The sequence below is a fragment of the Hetaerina americana genome, unplaced genomic scaffold (assembly GCF_022747635.1).
Source record: "Hetaerina americana unplaced genomic scaffold, ioHetAmer1.1.p SCAF_120, whole genome shotgun sequence".
NCBI lineage: Eukaryota > Metazoa > Arthropoda > Insecta > Odonata > Calopterygidae > Hetaerina > Hetaerina americana.
Genome location: NW_027286293.1, coordinates 698,744 through 720,514, shown reverse-complemented (window position 1 = coordinate 720,514; position 21,771 = coordinate 698,744). Strand labels below are relative to the sequence as shown.

Below are 21,771 nucleotides of genomic sequence, written 5' to 3'. Positions count from 1 at the left end.
TACAATCACAGAAACAACACAGGCAATGCTAGCGTCACGCAACTTGGCTCAGAGAAGGCAGACAAGCCACTGAAGCTATCTGACCTCGTCCAGCGGCTACTCGCGTCGTCAGCACTTCATGCGGCCCGAACGGGTACTACTTTCCGGATGACCCTCGTAATATGAAAGACACAGCAATGCCCATTCTTGCCCAAAATACCTTTATGAACAAGCAAGTTTATTTATCCCCTCCTAAGCAATGTATGCACTGCAGTGTCAGCATGATTACTAAAAACTTGACCTGCTAATTTGACAAGCATTTTATGGAATGACGTCGGGGATAAATAAACTGCGAGGTTAAAGAGCCTAAATATATAAAGCATCATCAAGGAAATAAATACATCACTCACACAATTGCCAATCAGATTATAAGAATAACGGAAACAGGTAATCTAAGAAACCAATTTTGAACCATGATATTGTAAAAAAAGGTTGCAGTTTGAAGAGACTATCATCTTAAAAGCTTTAGTAACTCCCATGTTTAACTAATAAACAATGCTCAAAAGCTGCTATTATTTGGTCGCGGCTACTGAAAATTATTAACCATGTCCGCAACAAAACATTACTCTTAATTAATCGCTAGCTATATTTTGTGATACCTCAGTTTATCTACACAGAAATTTATGCTGTTCACTTGGAAGCACTAGATTGAAAAATGGAGAATGGATACATACATGAGTGTGTATATGCATATTAATACGTTGTAATGAGGTTTAGCTATGATTATTAAAAATTATTTATAAAGAAGGGTGAACGTTAGGCTTATATTCAGAAACATTAACAATGCTGTGACTTCGATTGGCCTACCGAGTCATCCTCATGCCCCAACTAAAATGTACCGAAATGTAAACATTTCCTACCACAAATCAATCAAAAACACTGACTGAGCCAACATGTGGCAAAAAATACATAACCATGGAATTGTATAGGCATGGTAATAATTTCCGAACATACTGCAGGTAGATCGAGTATTGCACTAACCGAGACAAGTAAAACCAATTCTTCATTAATCAACTTCCACATGACTAAAATATAGTTGCCCTACACATGATATAACTTTTGATGATATAAAGCTGAAAGTGATTCCATCATTGACTGGTAAAATGAGTGCGTGACTTCGTTAGGTATGAATCTTAATACTCAACTTACTTGCCTCTCAATTATTCTCGGAAAGTTGCACTGTTTTCCTCCTCTTGAGTCACAGCCGAACACGGAACATCTTCTACGTGCCATTGATGATTTATGAAATATTCAACAGTGAAATATAATAGAAAACTCAACTTAATTCGAAGCTAGCGAGATTAAGTTTGAAGCGAAATTGCATCCTTTCCCGGGAAGGCGCTATCATCCTGATTCAGGAGAGGGGGAGGTCTGTCGGTCTCTATTAGTTCTAATTCTCGCTCATAGATGACTCAGAATGAGAACAAAATATTTATTTACCATCGACACCGGCTGGCCGGTTATATCGTTCATATTAACGATATCAACTTCCAGTGAATCCAGTCCGATTACAATCGAGAGTTATAATCGAACGCACGTATTAGTTTCAAAAACCTCGCAAAATAATTGTATCGAGATTGGTCGGATTCAGATCATTCATGTTTTTGCTGGACAAGTAGGCAGTAGGATGTACGAATATTATAAATTGAAATTTGGGCGTGATGGGTTTATCAATTGTGTAGTTTTCTAGTACCGGTAGTCAGGTTTTCAGAGGAAGTAACCTGTCGTCATCAAGATATCTCATGTAAGCTGGTAATAATCACATTAGTTGAATCCTTGTTTTACCTGGCATGTATTAATGTTATTTTTTCATTCTAGTGTTTATGCATTCCTACTACGCAATGGACATCTTAGAAACCCTTAGAAAACTTAAGAGGTACCTGGAAGCGTATTTTACGTAAGTATTATCAGATGTCAGAGTTCCCATTTTTCTAGGGGAAGAGTAGTGGGTTTATTTTTCCCATTCCTTTTCGCAGGTACAGGAGAGCCCTGATATTACTCATGGTAGTATTTTGTTTGATTCTGTACGGTGGCCCGATGCTATTTCGTTGGATATCCCGAAAAAGTACCAATCAAGTGAAAGGTATAATAAGTAGATTTACACTACTTGTCCTGCTAGAGGATTTCATTGTCTTCAAGGTCCCAGGAGTTTGTAAACTGTGCAAATTATTTGATGCCATGTTATGCAATAATGTTTTGAAAATCTTTCTTCCAGAAATTGCAGAACGTTGCCTAAGTGACCGGTTACTGCCATTTTATTTTGAAAATGAGGAATTTAATGCAAACATTTTGCATGTTCCTAAGCGTAGTAATGAAAAGCCATATCTTCCTTTCGTCGGCAATGGAATATTTGGTTTAGATATTTATTCTGACCGATCTCTTTACATAAAAAAAGGAAGAACTTTGTCTGTGTCTGTGCCTGTAAGCCCTTTGGTTGAATTTTCGTTGGAACCTGACAGTTACCACGAAGCCACAGTGGTCCAATATATTACTGGAATCTTATACAAGTTTCAGTGCTTCAGTAGTGGTAGCTACATTTCATACCAGTACTACGCACATAGAACATTGCCGTCTGTTTTAGTGCAAGACATCAAAATCACCAATCCTACGAGTGAACCCATGCATTTACGCATTTTGCCTCCAAATTTGCTCCACTGGCCGTCAGCAGATTCTCATATGTTAAGGTTAGTTGAAATGCTGCCTATTGAAGTTCGTTGTCACTGCCAACACTTTGTCAGGCACAAGTATTATTATATGTCCTTATGATTGCTGTTTTTGGTGTTGTGACGGCATGTAGCTGGATTTTTGAACTTCTTCTGAGGCGATATACTTATAAAATTGTCCTTTTAGTAAATTAGAATAGGCACTCTCCATGGTTTACCTTGGTGCCACGTTCAACATCAACGAAAACCTTACGGAATCGCTGTGGTTGCTCATATCAGGGCAGTAATCAAGATAATATGTAATTTCTACTTCAATAATTATAAGTTTTTAATGTTCCTTGGCAGGCTACATAACATTCTACAGCCAAATACCTTTCGTATACGATCAAATGTGCGACAGTTCGCTCAAGCCCTTGCGTCATCAATATTGAGCCTAGAGGTAGGATCATGGTTTCCAATCAGGGGAAACTTGGTTTCCAAAATAGTGGGTAAATTTTTCCAGTGGTCGTGAAAAACAATATATGGTAATTTTTAGCAAGGTATTTGACGTGGGAACAGCAGGGCAATGGTGGGAGTCATTGTTTGTTGAGGGAAAAGAAGGAATGAAAACATGATTTATCATTGCATTTGGTTAAAAGCAAGGGGAAAATAAGCATTATTTCAAGCATACCTATCTAATGGCGCGTTGAAGATAGATAGTTATTAAAACGGTTGGTCATGAGGAAGTTAACATTTTTTATTATTTAATAAAAAAATAGTTACTAATAGTTACTAAAGGTAATCTTTCCTGCTTATTTTTGCCCTAACCAATTCTTAGATCATCAATATATGTCACAGTTTTTATGACATGTCGCAAGGAAAAGGAGGAAAATATAAGTAGAGATAATAATACTTAGTCCTTTTGTTAATTTTCTACAAAAAGAATTCATTTCGATTTTCTTCCATGATACCGCGATACTCATTGCTATTAAGTCACCAGAGTGGGTATTTTGAAAAATGGCAAAATTGATGCCATTATCGCTGTCAATTTTTCTAAACATTGCTATTCTTTAGTTTTCAGCAGTTGCGGAATTCAAAGGAATATATGATTGTGGCTGGTTCTCTTCCTATTCCCAACTCAGATGATGTCATTGCGGTTTGCTTAGTGATGCGGAAACTGTTGCAAGTAGTGGAGGTAAGGCTTGCCTTCATATAAGTTGAGAACTTCAACTGAGACAGTGCCACTAACTTCTCTTGCATCGCCATTTATTATATTTATTAAGTTAATAAGCTGAAAGACTCATACAGAGTTGGTAGAGTTCATTCTCTGGTAGACATGGTGAACAATTTTACTCTATAAAATTTACTGTGGGATGAAAGAGCTTAGGCACTGGAAAAAGGAACAAACCAAAACACCAATGTTAATTGCTTTTGAGTTGATGGCATAACACTCAACTTACAGCACCTATAACCAACCCTGGCTTATTCTCTTGTATGCATTTCCTAGTTATGCCAATCTATGCAATATGCTTTAAATAAGTTGCCATCCCATAATTGATAACACTATGTTTACCTGGTTGTTATATGCCTTTTTATGGCTTTAGTCTATGCTTATGGATCCATCGTCAATTTCTCATTGGCTTGTCAGTTATTGACTTAACAGTGATGGTAGAGGTTACGAAGTACATCCAGAATGTTAATATTGATAGAAATGAGCTCTTACGGCTAGTAATATATAATAAATTTGAAACTCCAATAGCCGTAAACAGTTTACCTTTCTAAACAAAGTGAAAATGAAATTAATTGGCTAGCGCCACAAGTCAAAAAGGGGTAAAGGTAAAAAAGGATAATAAGGTAGGTATAAGGTAAAAAGGAGAGGATAAGAAAGGTGAATACGAATACGCGTATTTCGGCCACAAAGTAGCCCTCTTCAGCGTACTGAAGGGTAATCGTCACTACAACACAAGTCGAAGTGAGGACTTCACCTCACTTCGACTTGTGTTGTAGTGACGATTACCCTTCAGTACGCTGAAGAGGGCTACTTTGTGGCCGAAATACGCGTATTCGTATTCACCTTTCTTATCCTCTCCTTTTTACCTTATACCTACCTTATTATCCTTTTTTACCTTTACCCCTTTTTGACTTGTGGCGCTAGCCAATTAATTTCATTTTCACTTTGTTTAGAAAGGTAAACTGTTTACGGCTATTGGAGTTTCAAATTTATTATATACATCCAGAAAGTAAGTTTCATTTGGTAACAAAACAAAACTAGAAAAACTATATGTATATTGTAAAAAAATGACAGCTACTATCTTTCTACGTAGCTCTCAGGATTTTGTTTACGCTTGTCATTGTAAGTTTTTGTATGCCTTCTTCATAAAGTGTTTCCACCTGTGGCGCAATCCTGTGGTAACATGTTCGTTGAGCCCATCATCATTGTTGAACTGTTGACCCCCAAGGTACGTTTTCAGATGCAAAGAGAGATGGGAATGGCTGAGGAAGGGATGAGGTCAGGGGGTCTACTGAGTGTGGTCAAACTGGCTCCATTCAAAGCCCTGTAAGATTGGCCATGTTTTGTTTGCAGTGTGAGGTCAGGCAGTGTCATGAATCAAGATGGTGACCCACTGCGTTTGCCATCATGCGCTTGGTCTCGTCATTCATTGAACTGTTGGACCAATCTCCTTATCAATGTATCACTCATTAAATTTTCTCCTCAAACCTTGAAATTCTGTCAATAAGTGTTGACTGGCTAAGTGTTCTTCGTTTTCAGAAAACTAATTGCAGATATATATCACAAGAGGTTGGTTTTTCAGTGAATGCCCCCTTCTAATCAAGCAGTGTAAAGCATTGACAACAAAGAGCGGTCTCAAAATGGTATCCTCTCCCTGACTCAGAGCAACTATCATGCATATGGCGAACTGCGATTGCATTTTTGCCATGGCAAGAAAAACAAATGTTTTCTGGGCATATGGACTTATCAATTTTTAAAGCCAATTTATGATATTCTATCTGTCCCGTACATTAGACTTCTGCGTTGTTATCCCATTGACGTAAAAGTTGGTTTTAAGCTTTATTTTTGGCAAGGATTATGTACTAATGGAACTGACCTGCTAATCTATGGAATTTTATTCCATTCAACACAAATATTTTTTGTGTTCAATTGTGGTTGAATAGAATCAGTTATGAGCTAGTTGCTATTTAATGTTTAGATTATTAAATATGCTATCATGAAGCCCATTGCTACTTGGTCTATTTTATCGTATTGGTATATTTCCAGTTAAAATCAGGCATGGGAAAAATCACTAGTCTCGTGACATCGATTGAGATGCTTAGAGCATATGTTAAAAATTGTGTATCAAGTTATCATTTTATTTTTTGGTTTGATGAGTAATATTTTATAAAATTTCTTAATCACATTGTTGATTGGCACTTTTGAATTTGATTGTTAAATCCCAATAGTTCTTCATACGTTTACAGCTCTGCTGCATTTGTGGCATATTTATATTGGCCCAATGGGTTCATTATTAGGAGGAAATGGTCTCCATTGTTTTAGGATACCTTTCCGCGTTCAAGGAATATAATGCTTTTACCATGTCAACTAAACATTTTCTAAGAAATGGGGAGAGTTTATTGACTTCATAATATCTATTTATATTATGTATCTGTTATTTGTAGTGTCAAGGTTGCCTTCATTGTTGGTGTGTCTGACTGTTGATGCTTTTATCCTTCAACCGTAAAATGTTCTAAATTTTTGGAAATATTATGTTGGTTCTGCTTCTGACTGCAGGAAAATTGTAGGATATATTTTCTGTGTAGAAAAATGTTTTTTCAAAAGTGCCATGCAGTTGTATTTTAACCATGTGTGATTTTACATTATTTAGTATCTTCTTCAGTATTAGGTTGTTATCAAAAGCCAATGTGCAGAAAGGTTAATTTTCCCATCATTTTCCCCTCCAAAAAAATTATGGTGATATACAGGTAGAACAGGGAAGCAAAGCTAATATTTTTGTCTATTCGCCACTGTTGCTCATTGGCTGGTATTCCCTGTGAAGGTGTTTTCATGTGTAATGTTAGTATTCTAGTCAGTTGGATGCAATGTATTTTTGTTAGCATTAAAGAGTTATTGTTCTTTCACAGGTTAAACCATTGAGTTCTCTGTCAATTGATTCAATGACAGTCATTAACTATTCAGTGCCAATATCTAGAAATCAGTATGAGTATGAAAAGGAAGCAATGGAGAAAAAGGCTGTTGAGGTTAGTAATTGGTTGTTGATATAAATATTCTCTTGTGCCAATTCTGAGATTTTAAATGCAAAGCTATATAATTGTTAGTACGAAAGGAGTGGGCAAAGGCTGTTGTTAAAAATGTGTTGGAGTAGCTGAAGTTGTGAGTGACCTGTTCTCACTAAGTAAGTGGTGCATTTGGAAATCTTAAAATTGCCTACCAAACAGCAGTTTTAAAGTTTAAATCCCAGAAGTGATGTATTTTTAGTTTCAATCCTATTTGCTTCATGGGTGGCTGAAAGTCATCGTTTGAAAAATTATTTTAAACAATTTAAATAAATTTCCTCTGCTGAAATAAAAAGATAGTCAAGCTTAAATGAACAACATTGCTAAGTTGGTGATTTGTAATGTATACACATATCAAACTCTATCAGTTAGTTTTATATTAATGAATATTCAAAATCATTCACTTCCCACAAATCAGCTTGAAAGATTTTTCAGTCATGTGTATTTATTATAATGCAGGTCTCATGAAAGCTTACGGAGCTAAATGATTATATGGCTATGTATTTGGTGATTATGGAAATTTGGAGGGGCCTATTTTTTTATAATTGGTGGCTTTGGGAGGAAGGTTATGTCCTGCGTGGCGGTGTTTACAAGGAAGCCCAGTTGTGAGCCAACTTCATAATGTGCCCTATTCTCCCTTCAGTTATGCCGTGGTATACCACAGTGGTGGGCAGAGGACTGAGGAGGGATGTAATCAGGAGTTGTCTCTCTGTGCATGCCATGAGGAAGTTGTGGGCTTTATTTCCAATAATATATCATCTTGTTCTTTGATATTTTAAACAAATATATTCATGCTTCTTGTGATTTACTATTCAATTTGACATGCCATGCAATTGTGTAAATATTTAGGTATGTTTTACTGATGATTTTCCATGTAAATGTAACTCTACATGTGATTGGTCAGAATCAATGGAATCCCATGTAGCCTGGGGTCTAATTAATCAAAACATCGTGACAATTGATGTAATATTAGTTTTCAGTTAACATTGAAGAAAAAAGTAATACTACTGTTGCTAAGTTCACTTGAGTCATTTCGCAAGGAATCCGCTGTCCCCTGGTATGCAGAAGACAGATTATAGGGATTTAAAGAAATGCCTTACTTATATGCCGCATGTATTATAATATTGTTGCCAGGCGGATATATTTCAATTGGGATACAGTTGTCGTGGTCAAATTCTTGGTAGTATTTCGATACATGTCCCTATTTAGGTCACTTATGCTAATTTTAAGGGATTGGATTAATCGTGGGGAATTGAAAGTTTTCGCTGTTATACGAGGGCAAGGTGAAAAGTTCTCGGCCTGGCAATGAAAGACTGCGACTTTCAGTTAAAAAATTATTTTATTTTTCTACATGATCTCCCTTGACTCCAATACAACACTTGCTCCAGCATTTCTCCAACATCTGTATTCCTTCCCAGAAGTGAGTCTGGAAGGCTGTGAAAATGTCAATCTATGGCCCTCTCAACTTCATCATTGGACGCAAAGCGCTTCTCAGAAACAAATTTCTTCAAGTCTGGGAACAGATGTAAGTCTGTGGGTGTTAAATCAGGAGAATAGGGGGGATGGCTGAGCAAGTAGTACCCCAAATCCCATTTTCCCTTCGCCAACGCACTTCTGTGAGTAGGTGCATTGTCCTGGTGAAAGATGATTTTTATCATTTTCAAGCCAGGCCTCCTCTTGGAAATTTTGGCAACCAGCTGATCAGCAAGCTTGGAGTATTATTCGCTTGTAATTGTTCTGCCTTTTTCAAGGTAAATAAGTGGTAGGATCCCTTATACATCCCAAAACACACAGGCCATGACCTTTGCAGCAGATGCGATCGACTTGGCCTTCTTTGGCACTGAACCACTGGCTTCCACCCACTGCTTTGACTGCTGTTTTGCTTCTGGCATGTAGTGGTGGACCCATGTCTCATCCATGGTGTCAAATCGCCACACAAAATGGGTCGGTTCTCTCTTCAATCGGTCCAAACATTGCTGTGTAAATCGTTGGCGCGTCAACTTGGGATGAATTTCCTAAGGGGTCAATCCATCCAAAACAAAGAATTTTATGACCGCACGAAATTCAAGTATTTCTGTTTTAATGAAAACCACTAAAGACATCTACTGGAACAATATGTGTAAACAAAGTACTTGAGAGAACTAGTTGAAACTTGTCTTATGACCTAATGACCTAGTGGCTCTTGAACCCCGGCAGGAATTATAAATTTTTGCTGATTGGAACGCCATCTCTGTCAGGCCAAGAAATTTTCACCTTACCCTCAAACTAAATTTTTGAAATTAAATTCTCGTTATCAAGTGTTAATTTTGGCAAGGCAGATGCTCTATATGTCATCTGGAATGTTGAAATATCTCATTTTACATGTTTGATGCGTATATAATAAGTTTGGGCTCTTGATACTTGATATCAACTTAAGGATTGAACCTCTCTCAAATGTTGCTCAGTTTCAATCTATCCATCTTTTATTAAAGTGAAAAATGAAACTTCACTTAGTTATTTCCAATGTGCTGGATATGCATAACAGGTGGGTTTTGACTAAAGTAAGAGTGCAATATTCCCTAGCCTTGCAATTGCTTCTAACAACTGTATGATTAAATAAGTGCTCTTCTTTACAAGTATTATTTATTATATGTATGCAATGGCATTAAATCATGGGTAAATATTGTGGATTACAAATTATAATGATCAGTATTTATGCTGGAATATTGCTGTGAAACACATGCATTTTTTATATATAATCTATTTATGCTGCGTGTCCAATGAATTTTACATCATGTTTTAATAGCAAATGAAGATAGCCTCCATGAAAGAGAAACATATGCTTAAAGAATCCCATGCAGCTGTCTGGAATCAACTCTGGAGTACTGGCATAACCATAAGTTATTCAAAAGCTGCAGATGCAATTAATGGGGACAAAATCAATGCAACAATGTACTATGTTTTGTCCCAAGTTCCTGCTCCAATATATGAAGAAGTGACTAAAGAGAGTAGAAAGCCTGAGCTTGCAAACATACTGTTCTATGCCGAAGGCTGCTATCAGGGCTACCACACTTTGTGAGCATTCAAGTTGCCAAGTTGTAAATGAAGTCTCATATTTGGTTGTGATAAATGCCCTAAGTAACTCTTTGCTTTTGTGATAGGCAAGCTGCCAACCTGTGGAATGCATTGTCTACCTTCGAAGAGATTGATGCAGTGGCGTCTCTTTGGCTGCTCACCCTTGAAAAACAGGTTATTTCTTATCTTATGTAACTTTATCTCAAGTTTGCCCTGAATGCCCTTAAAAGAGGTGGTTCACCTCTCATAGATTAACTCATGAAAATGCTTTCGGAATGGGGTGATAATGAAGTAGGAATAGTATGATTGTATGCAAGAAAGTGGAATTAGCTCCAATAAAAATGAGAATAAATGAATACGAAGGAGCTAGTTTTAAGCTTACTTATGTACAAAGTATTTTTCAATTTTTTGTTAAGTGAATTAAAAAATCTGTCATTTTGAATAAACTATTGATGGACATAATCTGCTGAAATGGCATTTATCTGAACAGCTTACATCATTACTGTTTTGATACATTTTTAGTCAAAACTGGAAAAACCATTCATTTTGACCTTCCTGCACTCACTGATGTCTCACTCTTGAATCGAAATTACCATTTTATCAATTTTTCTTATTTTCCGAAAGGAACATCTAGGGTGATTGCCCTCTCTCAGCAATGCTTAAGTTGAAGAATATTTTATATTCCCTCCTAAATCAGCAAAAAGTAAAATGTGGGCGTTCATGTCTCACATGAGATGGTATTTTTTGAGATCGACGTGGATTTTGATTTTGCGTATTTCTATTGTATAATTTGTTCTGTAAATTTTTTTTAGGCATTAATGCACCAATTGTACTTGTGCCCAAATACTACTCATCAGGCGCAGCATTAAAAATTTTTATTTTTGAGCTTAGGTGAGCACATGCAAGCACAAGCCTAGTTACATTGCATCACTCACTCATTGTTTTGGTGTCCACCTAATATCAACCAAGTGTTTTAGTAAAAGGTAATCCAAGCAAAGCAATGCAGAGAAATTTGTCCTAGCATTATGAAGAGAGATTAATATTGCTTTGTGCAAAGTAATGAAAATTATTGTTTTCATTGATGTGTATCCTTGCAAGAGGTTAATTTAACTTTCCTTTTTACTCCCTGCTTGTCTGTTGTCTCACTTTGGGAATATTCTCTTAAAAACTCATCCGCAGGCATAAAGATTCATCTGTGGCAACAGATTAAAGATAGTGAAAATATGGTACCACCTAATTTAGTTAGTGTAATTTTCCAGATTTGAGATGAGTATTTGTCTCTTTTGCAGGGATGCCACAACCTTTTGAAGGCAGGTGCCAGTGGTGCTGCACAAGCCATGGTATTGAGCTTTGGTTCGTTGCGTTTTAGCAACCAACATCTTGAACTGAATATTCATCCTAAATATCTCCACAGAGATTATACTTTCAGGCAGGGATAATTCTACTAATCTGTGATATAACTTTTCCTCATATTATGGTTTCTTTTGTGTTTATTTGATGGTCAATACAATGTTTCTTTCATTTAGGAGAGTGAGTTATGGAAATTTAACGCATGTAAACATCAGCATTGTTGTCAAGGATGACAACAAAGCAGTTTTATGTGTGGCCCTGGATAGAAGTGATAAGAATTATTATGCCTGTGATGGTGGATGCTTAGATGATCCTGTCCAACTGGGGTAAGATTTGCATTTCTAGCCATGTGCCTGACTTCTTGCATTGTTTCAAATTGTTTCAGCATTTATGTTACTATTGGGATGAAATGTGAGAATACGATAAATAATATGCAAATTTCAGTTAAAAATTCATTGTATGACTCATGCTGAAAACCTCTGAAAAAAATGCGAGCGTGTTAACATTTGCCCTGGTGAGTCCATGAAGAGGCCTTGGAATTGTCATGACTGGCATGTTTCTCATATGTGACATTTAATCTGATTTGTGTAGTTTTGTTTGTAACTTGGTCTTGGCTTAACACCATCTTATGTTGCAATTGCTGAGGAGCCACCAAATGACTTATTTTTCTAATGAAATGAGATTTTCAGAGTGATTTTTGTTCATGTGAACTTCATGAACTTACGACTAATGGGCTGAGAAAATTTGTTATGATGTGTGTATTTTGTAAATGACAGTTGTTATATGATGCCATTGTTATCCCACTTCCTATCTCAATGTGTTTCATTGCTTTATATCATTCCGTTACTTGATTCTTAAGTACATTTTTCTCCTTTACAGACCTCACAAAACTATGTTTCCTGTGAAATTGACTGATCCAGTGACAGCTATCTTGTACATAACTTATGATAAGAAACATATGGAAGACTTAAGACATGCGATTCATGTCAAGGAAGTAGTTGAAGGTACTCCTTATTTTGGTTTTATTAGAACTTTTCTTTCCTCCTCATGGAATGGGATTTCAGTAGCTCTTAGTAGATGCTTTTGTCTTTTCACTCTTGAACTGCCTTGACATTGAGTCATTTTGGGCCCGTGATTGAGGTATTCATTGTTTGATATCGTGCACTGGCCTGCAACTAAATACCAAGTTGGCCAGTGGCCCTCTCTTAACCTTTTGTCATCGTTTATAATGTGATCATAGTGCTGCAAAGTACAAAGTAGTATTCCATTATGGAACATGTAAATATCAGTCTAGTAAACTTGGTTGATAAAACCATTGATATTAGTTTTGCCGGTCCCATCTGATTTATTTAAGTGCCCTGATAATAGTAAATCATTTTGATGGTTACTCGTTTAAGTTGATATTCCATGGCCCTCATTAATACCATTCTCTGAATTCTTTCTTTGATACACACTTCAGTGCCAGGTTTGTTTGAACCTTTTTTGATAAAATTCCACTCCAAAGATTGTTTTGTTTGAGTCACCGCAACCTTTGGAATTGGGGCTGGTATAGGCAAACCAATATTGCCCAAATGAGTCATTTTCATCCCAATCTGCATTGTTTCACCAGTTCTCATAATATAAGTGGTCACCCAGATTTTATTTGATTTGTGGTCACCCAGATTTTGTTTCTTTTTCAAATGTTAAGGTCAATAATTAACCCAAAATTTTTAACAATGTGATGTAGAACTTCATACTATTTGTAGTATTCATGTGTGCTTCAGTAAATCCCCATGAATTTATTGCCATTTGATCTGATTTGGAATAATTTAATCTTCTTAATCTTAATAAATATAGGAATAACTTAATAAAAACTTTAATCTGATTTGAAAATTTAATCTATTTACCATAACTGAAATTCGGAAAGCCATTTAATTTAAAGTATCAATTTTATACACAGGTCCTATGATGCATTTACAACATATGATCCCTCATACCTGGCTCATCTCTTTACTCTGAAAGTGCTGTTAACAATGAGTGTCCATCTTGTCCCGGTTACCCCCTTACCTTGACCTTCTGGGAAGGCCCCTAGGAGAGTTTTCCTCACCCTGCCTTCTTCTGCCTCTCAGGCCAAGGGTGAAGATTGGGGAAATGCATGTCCTATTTCAAGGGCATCAAACACTTGCCTCCACTCACTAGTACCCCCTGTCTCACAGCTGTTCTCTGTGCTTGCTTAAATTCTAGCCTTGGCATTTTTGACTGAGAATATTTGTCTCACTACTTCTGTGATTTGTCATCCAAGGTATCAGATTTTGAGGGTTTTACCGTGTTTAATAGATCACCCCCAGAAACTTCAGTGGATATGAAAATAAGAGTTCCAGATGTTACAGTCCTTAATCCGGTGCAGTCTTATATCTTAATACTATTTCAGCCGAAAAGAGCTGGAATGAAAAGTCGTATAAAAAAGTTCCTCTTTGTAATCAATCATTGATATTTTTTCAAATAGTTTGATTTCTAATGCTCTGATAAGTTCAGATTTGGAGCAACACTTGTTTTCGATAGTATTAAATATGAACAGAGTGTGATATTAGCTTCAAAAGTTCAAGATAAGATCTGCTTTCTTTAATCTCTCATCACAGATGTTATTTCACTTTGTATAATTGGTCCATAACTCTGCCCATGGGATGAATTAGTTTTCTTTTGTGAAAAATGTTAACCAAAATGATGACATCTTCATGGTATGGGCATTGAAAATTTCGGGTGCATGCCGCTCCATTGGTTAGCTCTGTCGATGCCCTCTTTGATGAGGGCTTTCTCCATTGAAAGTGTGCCTTCACACCTTGTAGTAATAGCAATTTCTCTCTCTCTTTTTCCACAGCCCCACCGCATGAGCACCACGTGATTGCCCTCCACAAGCATGGTCATCACTTGGGTGGTCTCCCTACTCTATTTTGGGTTTCCATTTGTTTTTTAATAACTGTGTTCCACTTGTTCCTGTGTAAGCTAATCTACAATGAATATTGTGGATCCCAAGACAAGTACCGTACTAGGTATGGTAAACTTTAAATGTGCTTCAGTGAGTGTTTCTCATCTATGAAGAGTTCATTTTGGTTAATTTTTGTGAAATGAATGAATGCTGGCTTTTGTCTCGTCACTTATAGTTTTTAAAATGACTGCTTGCATTTCAAGACTTAGAAGCATTAGTTACATGAAACATAATTTTGAGCGTGTTGGATCGTATGACTTTGAGAGTGATATTTCGATCACCCTGTAACTCTTTTGCCAGATGAACTGTATTTTTATATAATCATGGACTGTAAATAAATGTTGCTATGATTGTAGCAATTTTTTATAATAAAGGTTACTTGGATCATATAAATTGACTTGGTGCATTGTAAACAAACTACCCATACGCCACTAAATACAGTTCAGATGTTTTTGCACCAAAGTTGACTTTAAGGGGGAGCGTGTTTTCTAAATAAATGCTGTTGCCAGTCTTTTATTAGCTTTCTACACTACTACATTACTTCCAAAACTTATATACTATGTGAAGTGTTGGGTGTAGAAATTTTGATGTAGTTCGGTTGGGAAAGTTAATTAACTAACTCATTTTGATGAGAAAACTTGGTTCTTATGTCACATGAAAAGCCACAAGGCTATATTTGCATAATTGAATCTCTGCCTGGCTGTCTAAATGGTTGGTTATTTTGAATGATGTGAGGAAGGATATTTTTTCATTGAGCACAAGTGTTTGCATGGTGTTTTTTTATCCTATTCTGTATGATAGTTTAATGACGTGAATGCCATTGTTTGTGATCTTTACCTAAAGCCTCTCCACCACCAGTAATACTCTCGAATATGTACTCATTTCCGTTCTCTGCATACTTCTCCTGGGAACTACAGCTGAGCTTAGATGAGTTTCAGGGTAGGAAAGATGGTTTGAGCTGTAGAAATTTTGGGTTAGAGAAAATGTACTTCTAGAATATCACAGAGTAGTAGTAGTAAGATCACATGTAGTAGTATGTTGATATCTTATGTTTTATTGCAGTAATCATTGGAATTACAATAAAAGTTGTTCTTACTTGCAATAAATACCTTGATAAAATATTTAACTTAAAAAACACTCATTCTAGGTAATAAATTGAGTAAAAAAACATAAATTCACTAAGTACTTGCTAATCTCCTGCAGAGGTAGCTATTAAAAGTGTAATAAAGTAAGTATCTACTGAAATCATAAAGTACAATTCGGAAATTCATAAAACTGTGATAGATTGAGAGATATTTACATTTAAACAAGTCAAACTTACATAATTTTCAGCTTTGAAATAGTCAGTTGTTCTAGTTTGTGCCTTAGTTTCCAACTTCATGTTTCCATCAAGTTTTCGACTGTTCTTGGCAAACTAGAGGTGTTCATGTTCACCAAAGGTCATTCTAGAACGTAGCTGTGAGGTGATATAATAGCCTATGATGCCTCAGCTGCAAAAGGTGCTATGGAGCAATGAATAACTTAAGTTTTCTCACCCTTGTGACTCTAAATCATATTTTGTGGACAATGAATTGATGATGCTCAGCCACAATCAAGCCATCATTCCCACTTACTAAAGCCGCATATTCCTCATGATATTATACCAAATCCTGGACTCTGAACCATTCTTCTGGAAAGTGAATAATCATATCTTCTCCTTCAAGCCTTGCTTAAACTTTCAGAAAAACAGCTTTGCAAAAGCAGTTTGCAGTGGTCTCTTGTTTCTTCCCAAAATTTTTCAAGCACAACAATTTCTACCAACAGATTGTTATGTTCAATTAGATTTCCATTTTTGATGCTTATTAATATTCATTGGATGCACTTTTTTGAGTGCATGTGCATCAAATTCTTTTTTACAATGTCTTGATCCATTGGTTGCAGCTGAGATGCCATGTTTAGTGGCAAGAGTATCACCAGGATAGCTTTGTGGTCTTTGGATTAGCAGGACTCATGTGTCAATAGAGGTAGCATATTTCATTTCGCCCTGCTGAACTTTTAATCGAGTTGTTTATCCAAGATTCATAAATTAGACTTGCCTCCCATGATTTCTTGTTGTAACTAAATTGGTTGATGAAGGCCCAATGCTTAAAAATACCTTACATTTGCCAACAATGAGTTTAGTAATAATGTTTTTTCTGTTCCCCTAGTATTGACCCTGCCATCACCATGACTCTTTCATTGCTTCATTTCCCATGTAACACCTTTCACCCTTAAATACCAATGTCCTTTCAGTTACACTTTTGAAGAAAAGACCCATTTTATCCACATTGAATTCGTCATCTGTGCTATACTCTTCAAGAAGTCTTGGCGAAAAAGCATGTCGCTAATGGTTGTACTCGGCCTTACAAACATTTACACTCTCTCATGGTCCTTGTTATAATTTCATTGTGATATTTAAATACATCCAGCCCTCTTTTACCTGCCTAGAATAATTGAATGCCCATATTCTTGGTGAATTTTTCTGCTTATTTTTTGACTAATAGCCCTGACCCTCGATATTTTTGTCCCTGGCAATAGTCATCCCTGCATCTTCTAATGGTGTATTATCTAAAGTCTTAAGCTTCTTCCTTCATTGGGTTAATTGCATTCCATCAATTGCCTGATGGATTTCTTCTCTATCCTTAACATCGTTGACTATGTGCTTGGAGAAATTCTAAACTCTACCCTGGCGCTCGTCTTCTGTCAATTCTCCACTGCATTTTAACTCTGTCACTAATGCTCATGGGTTATGGCATTGTTATAATTTCACATGTGATTGACTTGAGATAACTGCAAATTAAAGTAAGTCTTATAATTCAAACCTCCGAATGAATTTTCAAGGTTGATCTGTGTAACAAAGTTTCAGGCTTGGTGGGATTTTTTTATTCTGAGGTTCAGAGTACAAGAAGTGCTGCTCTATCGCAATCACAGTTTACTTTTCATGGCTACGGTTTTACTGCTTTGCAGGATCATTAGGTGAAAAATGCATTCGAAGGGAAAGAGTATACATGTACTAAGTCATTGCAATTGAGAGGAAATGGAAAGGAACTCGCCACCATTCTCTCCCTTATGGATTTAGGTAAAGGAGGGCGGTCCACTAGAGAGTGATCATGCATTGGGATAATAGATTTAACATTGGAATCAAAATCAATGCATCTTGTACCACATAGGCGTTGCATATGTAGCTAATATAACATTAAGTTATATGTATGCACAATGAATTAAATAAAACCCTATGGACACTTTTTATTGAACAGCCCTCATATATTGTTATTTTGACCAATTGCATTGTTCACCTATTGATTTCGTGTGGCAGTGGCTATGAAAAATAAATTGTAAATGTAGAATAGATGTGTTTTTGTCAGCTGAACATCATGGAAGTAGATTTAGTTGATTTGAGTAAAATGGAATCTCATTTGTTTTTGCTCTTTGTCCAACATTTGTCATATTGACTTGTCAATATATGTAAATATCTCCTGAAGCACTCTATACGCCACTTTTGCTATGCGCATGAATTTTATAATATTGAGATGATGATGCTCCTATAAATTTTTGATGCAAAGTGATAGGTACTAATACAAGATGGACCCTGATCTGCTGAGTAAAGCAAAAAAATTGTTAGCTATATTGTAAAAGATGAACAGAGAATATAATTAGGTACTTAATTTTATTTAAGTATTGTGATATCACAAAAAAATTCAAGTGGAACGTAATGTATGCTAGTTTTAATGTTTGCTGTGAGTTCAAATTTAAATGTATGGAATTTTCTTTCTGCACCGGATAATGCAGTATTCCTTAGAAGGTCTTTTGTTGGGTGATCTCAGTTGATGAAATTCTGGAATTTTGGGCTGATTTGTAAACAAAGAATTTTTCCCTGCTCCATAATTTTGCCCTAACAATTTCATAATATAACAACAAAAAACATTGTTTTACTAATATAAGAAGCGTGTAGAATACGTATGTAATATTTGCCGCCATGGGTTCATAGGGATAAGTCTCCTGGTTTTGAAATGTAGGCCAAAGGTGCTTAACATGTTGGTCCTACTTTGAGAGTTGGGATGTGGTGAGTAACAATACCTTTCTTCATTTTCTGCTGAGCCCATCCAATTGATATGTGAACAGAACAACCGATAGTGATTATTAAGTCCTAAAAGACAATTTCAGTTGAACATATACAGTGAGCTACCTGCTTTTAATATTTAGATTACCTGTGATTATTATATTTTGAGCCAATTGCATTCATTAATTCTCTGGTAGTGGAAAATTAATTTCTTGTGGGGTACATAATGATGATGAGTTCATCAAATATGCCTTCTTAAATTTCAGTACATCATTCACATTCATAGTGCATACTAAATATTTGCAGGTTCTTAATGTGCTTATGACCTGCCAAGCTGTATTTAATTAACCTTTGACTAAAAATAAGGAATTTAAACCCCTTTACTTTTGATAGAAAATGAACAATCACTGAAATTAGTTGGAGTATGGGTGTGCCGGATTATTGTTACTATGGTTTAGTTTAGCAATCTTTAAAGAGAGCTATGTTTTCTTTCAGCTTTAATTTTTATTGGATTTTTAATTTGATTAATTTTGAATAGGCATTGAAGTGGCATTTGATTTTCTAAATATTGTTTAATCCTTTTTTTTCGATGAAGTTCTCATTCTGATGCATCTGAACTAATTTTCAGAACCCAATCATAATTTCAGCAGCCTATAAGGTACAGCCCCAGGCCGCTGAAGGATTTCTGCTTTTGTGATATGGCTGTGAAGTCTGGGTTCCTTGTTGAGGATGGACTGAGGAATTTGTTTGCTCAGTGGTTTGCATATTCTTTGTCATATTTTAAAGGAAGAAGAAATATATATTCTAGTTACCATCTGTAATGGAGAAGTTCAATGTTTCATACTATGGACTGAGAAATTTGCTTGCTCAGTGGTTTGCATAATGTTTTGTCAAATTTTATCGCAGGAAGTATATATTTTAGATACCATCGGTAACTGAGAAGTTTCATGTATGTGAAACGGTTATCTTGTAGTTGATGTCCTTACAAGGAAGGAATCTCACGCAGTGTTATTACCCAATGTTGCTGGTTTCAGGTGTTCAAAATGTTTAATTTAGATTATTGGATGTTAAGCCACAAGCAGATAACTTGTCAATTCCCTAGATACTTTTTCCATTACACTGGTGCATTTATTAAAGTAAATAGTTCCTTTAAAGGTGATAAAAATAATATATGCAATACTTAAGGTAGTTTGTTTTGTTTAGCTATGATTAAGGGTATCTGCCAAACCTTTGAAAAGCCAAAGTCAGTTTTAAAGTCTTCTATTTAATCATTTACGTTTCATTTGTTATTTTAAACAGCCGAGGTGATAGTTCAAGTATTCTTATTTGTTGCCCTATATTTGTTGGCATGTATCATTTTTACTAGTCTTTTTATGTCTAAAGGCATTTTTCTAGTCTGGCATCAATTGACTGGTATATACCAAGATATGATGATAAGTGAACTATGCTATTCAAGTTAAATTTTTTTGAGATTTGCCGTTCACCCTAGTTGTGTCTTTTGGTGCATTAATATGGCTTAGAAGTTGAGAAGTGTGCTTTACACCATCTGGCATGCGTCCATTTATAGACTAGTTAATTAGTCTTATTGGATTTGTTTTTGGCACAAAATGTGCTTTATGTTAAAAGTTCATATTTTTTTGTTTTGTAAGAATATAGTTATTTTTATATTTGTGGTAGAAATGATTGGTCTTTAAATGCATGGATGCTGTTTTTAAGAAAACTGTTCTCAATTTTAAAATTAAGGATGAGGATTCTGAATGTTTCCTCAGAAGTTTGTGTGATTTTATTAATATTGAAATGTTAAAAAAGTTCAAGACTGTACAATGTTTGAGAGTACAAATGTCTGATTTTTTTAAGTTCCTACTGCGTTTCAAACTCATATTTTTGGAAAAGAATGACAATAAATTCTTTAAGAGCTCGTAATACTAGTTAATTTTCAGCCTTAAGAAAACTGCAGCCGTCCTTTCTTTCATGCCCATCTGCTATCTTTGCTGCATGTTTCCATCTTCGTCATGAGTGTGATTGAGTCCCGTCTTAATGTTGCTGGCTGCATTGGCATCATGATGGCCTTAGTTGGTCACATGATGTTATCTTTTTAATCAAGATGCAGGGACATATAACCAAAATAATCTATGGCATCATCTTCATTCTATGTTGGCTCTTAATTTCAGCCACAAGTGGTGCATTTTTGAAGTGAAGTATTTCTGTTGCATTGCCTTTTGGCTCGAAGGTGCTATCCGCAGCATAGGAAAAAGGCTGATTGTATTGAATCACCTTGGATCAATAATTTCTCATCCTCACACTTTTTGGTGTCCACCGTGTCTCTGTCTTGTCCTATCAGGATCCTCCCCCAATCGCTCCCCAATGCTCAAAAAGGTGAAGGTGACATCCTGGCCACCTACACTGGATGATTTTTTGGTGCAGCCATCACCATGGGGCAACACCAAATAAAACCCTGTAAAGTTCGTTCGAAGGTTTCCGCGGCGATGAGTAGGTGATTTCCACATTTTTCGGGCTGCGTCCGCGTATGTCGTTTAAATGCACAACAGTTTCGCCAGCTATCCTGCTGGCGTCCTCAGGTCAAGGATGAAAAGAAGCTTGTTGTCCCGTCTTATATAGGAAAAATCCGGCGCCAATACCGGGAAATTTCTTGGCCAATCATCAAAAAGAATTATTCCGCGAAAATATGAGGACGTTCCCTGATTGGCCAAGAAATTTCCCGGTATTGGCGCCGGATTTTTCCTATATAAGACGGGACAACAAGCTTCTTTTCATCCTTGACCCGAGGACGCCAGCAGGATAGCTGGCGAAACTGTTGTACATTTAAACGACATACGCGGACGCAGCCCGAAAAATGTGGAAATCACAAAACCCTGTAAAGTTTGTTTCTTACTTTCATATGTGCTGGGTAAATTTTCATAAGCTGATGGTAAGCAAACAAGTCACCAGAGGGTCTCTGTACTCATAACCCTTTGAGTGCCATGTGTCATTGCTTAATTAGGTGCAATGATTGATTGCTGGGCTATTTTATGGAGAAATGCTTAATTTATGTGAAATGTTGGTAAAAACATTATTGCTCATAATAAATTGCTGAAATTTTTTGCTGTGATATCATACTATATAATTTGGCTCATAATAAGAAAAAAAAACAAATATGAAGTGATTTATTGTTATTTAAATTGATAGGTATCGAAAAAAAAGTCATCTGGTGAATGGTGGCACATTGGGGAAAATTTGTCAGCGTTGATCACGGAAACATTGGCACTCGAGGGTTAATGATGGGAATATGTGGTGCACACTCACTTTCTCCAGAGGTCCATTGGCATAAGCCAAATTTATTGCTTTCATTTCCA

The 21,771-nt window shown here is 36.2% G+C and overlaps 1 protein-coding gene across 4 annotated transcripts; it reads left to right on the top strand.

Annotated features, from left to right (window-relative positions):
- The first annotated feature begins 1,630 nt into the window (after positions 1-1,630).
- LOC139685922 (uncharacterized protein KIAA2013 homolog) lies at positions 1,631-20,299 on the top strand. Of its 4 annotated transcripts, none has more exons than XM_071583053.1 (13): positions 1,631-1,783; positions 1,858-1,936; positions 2,016-2,122; positions 2,255-2,723; positions 3,756-3,876; positions 6,819-6,935; positions 9,757-10,025; positions 10,112-10,199; positions 11,315-11,454; positions 11,552-11,701; positions 12,255-12,379; positions 14,233-14,404; positions 19,069-20,299. In XM_071583053.1, the coding sequence occupies exons 2-13, from the start codon at positions 1,863-1,865 to the stop codon at positions 19,073-19,075; spliced, it is 1,839 nt and encodes a 612-aa protein (XP_071439154.1). In that variant the 5' UTR covers positions 1,631-1,783; positions 1,858-1,862; the 3' UTR covers positions 19,076-20,299. The 4 variants fall into 4 exon arrangements, with proteins under 4 accessions (XP_071439154.1, XP_071439153.1, XP_071439152.1 ...); XM_071583052.1 differs by having other exon boundaries at positions 19,066-20,299; XM_071583051.1 differs by having other exon boundaries at positions 19,047-20,299.
- Positions 20,300-21,771: the final 1,472 nt, after the last annotated feature.

What these genes read in the sequence shown, in the direction of transcription:
- LOC139685922 (XM_071583050.1), top strand. Translation starts at nt 1,863, where the DNA reads ATGCATTCCTACTACGCAATGGACATCTTAGAAACCCTTAGAAAACTT. An exon ending in AACTGTTGCAAGTAGTGGAG is followed by an intron (nt 3,877 to 6,818) that starts GTAAGGCTTGCC and finishes GTTCTTTCACAG; the next exon opens with GTTAAACCATTGAGTTCTCT. An exon ending in TGCTCACCCTTGAAAAACAG is followed by an intron (nt 10,200 to 11,314) that starts GTTATTTCTTAT and finishes TCTCTTTTGCAG; the next exon opens with GGATGCCACAACCTTTTGAA.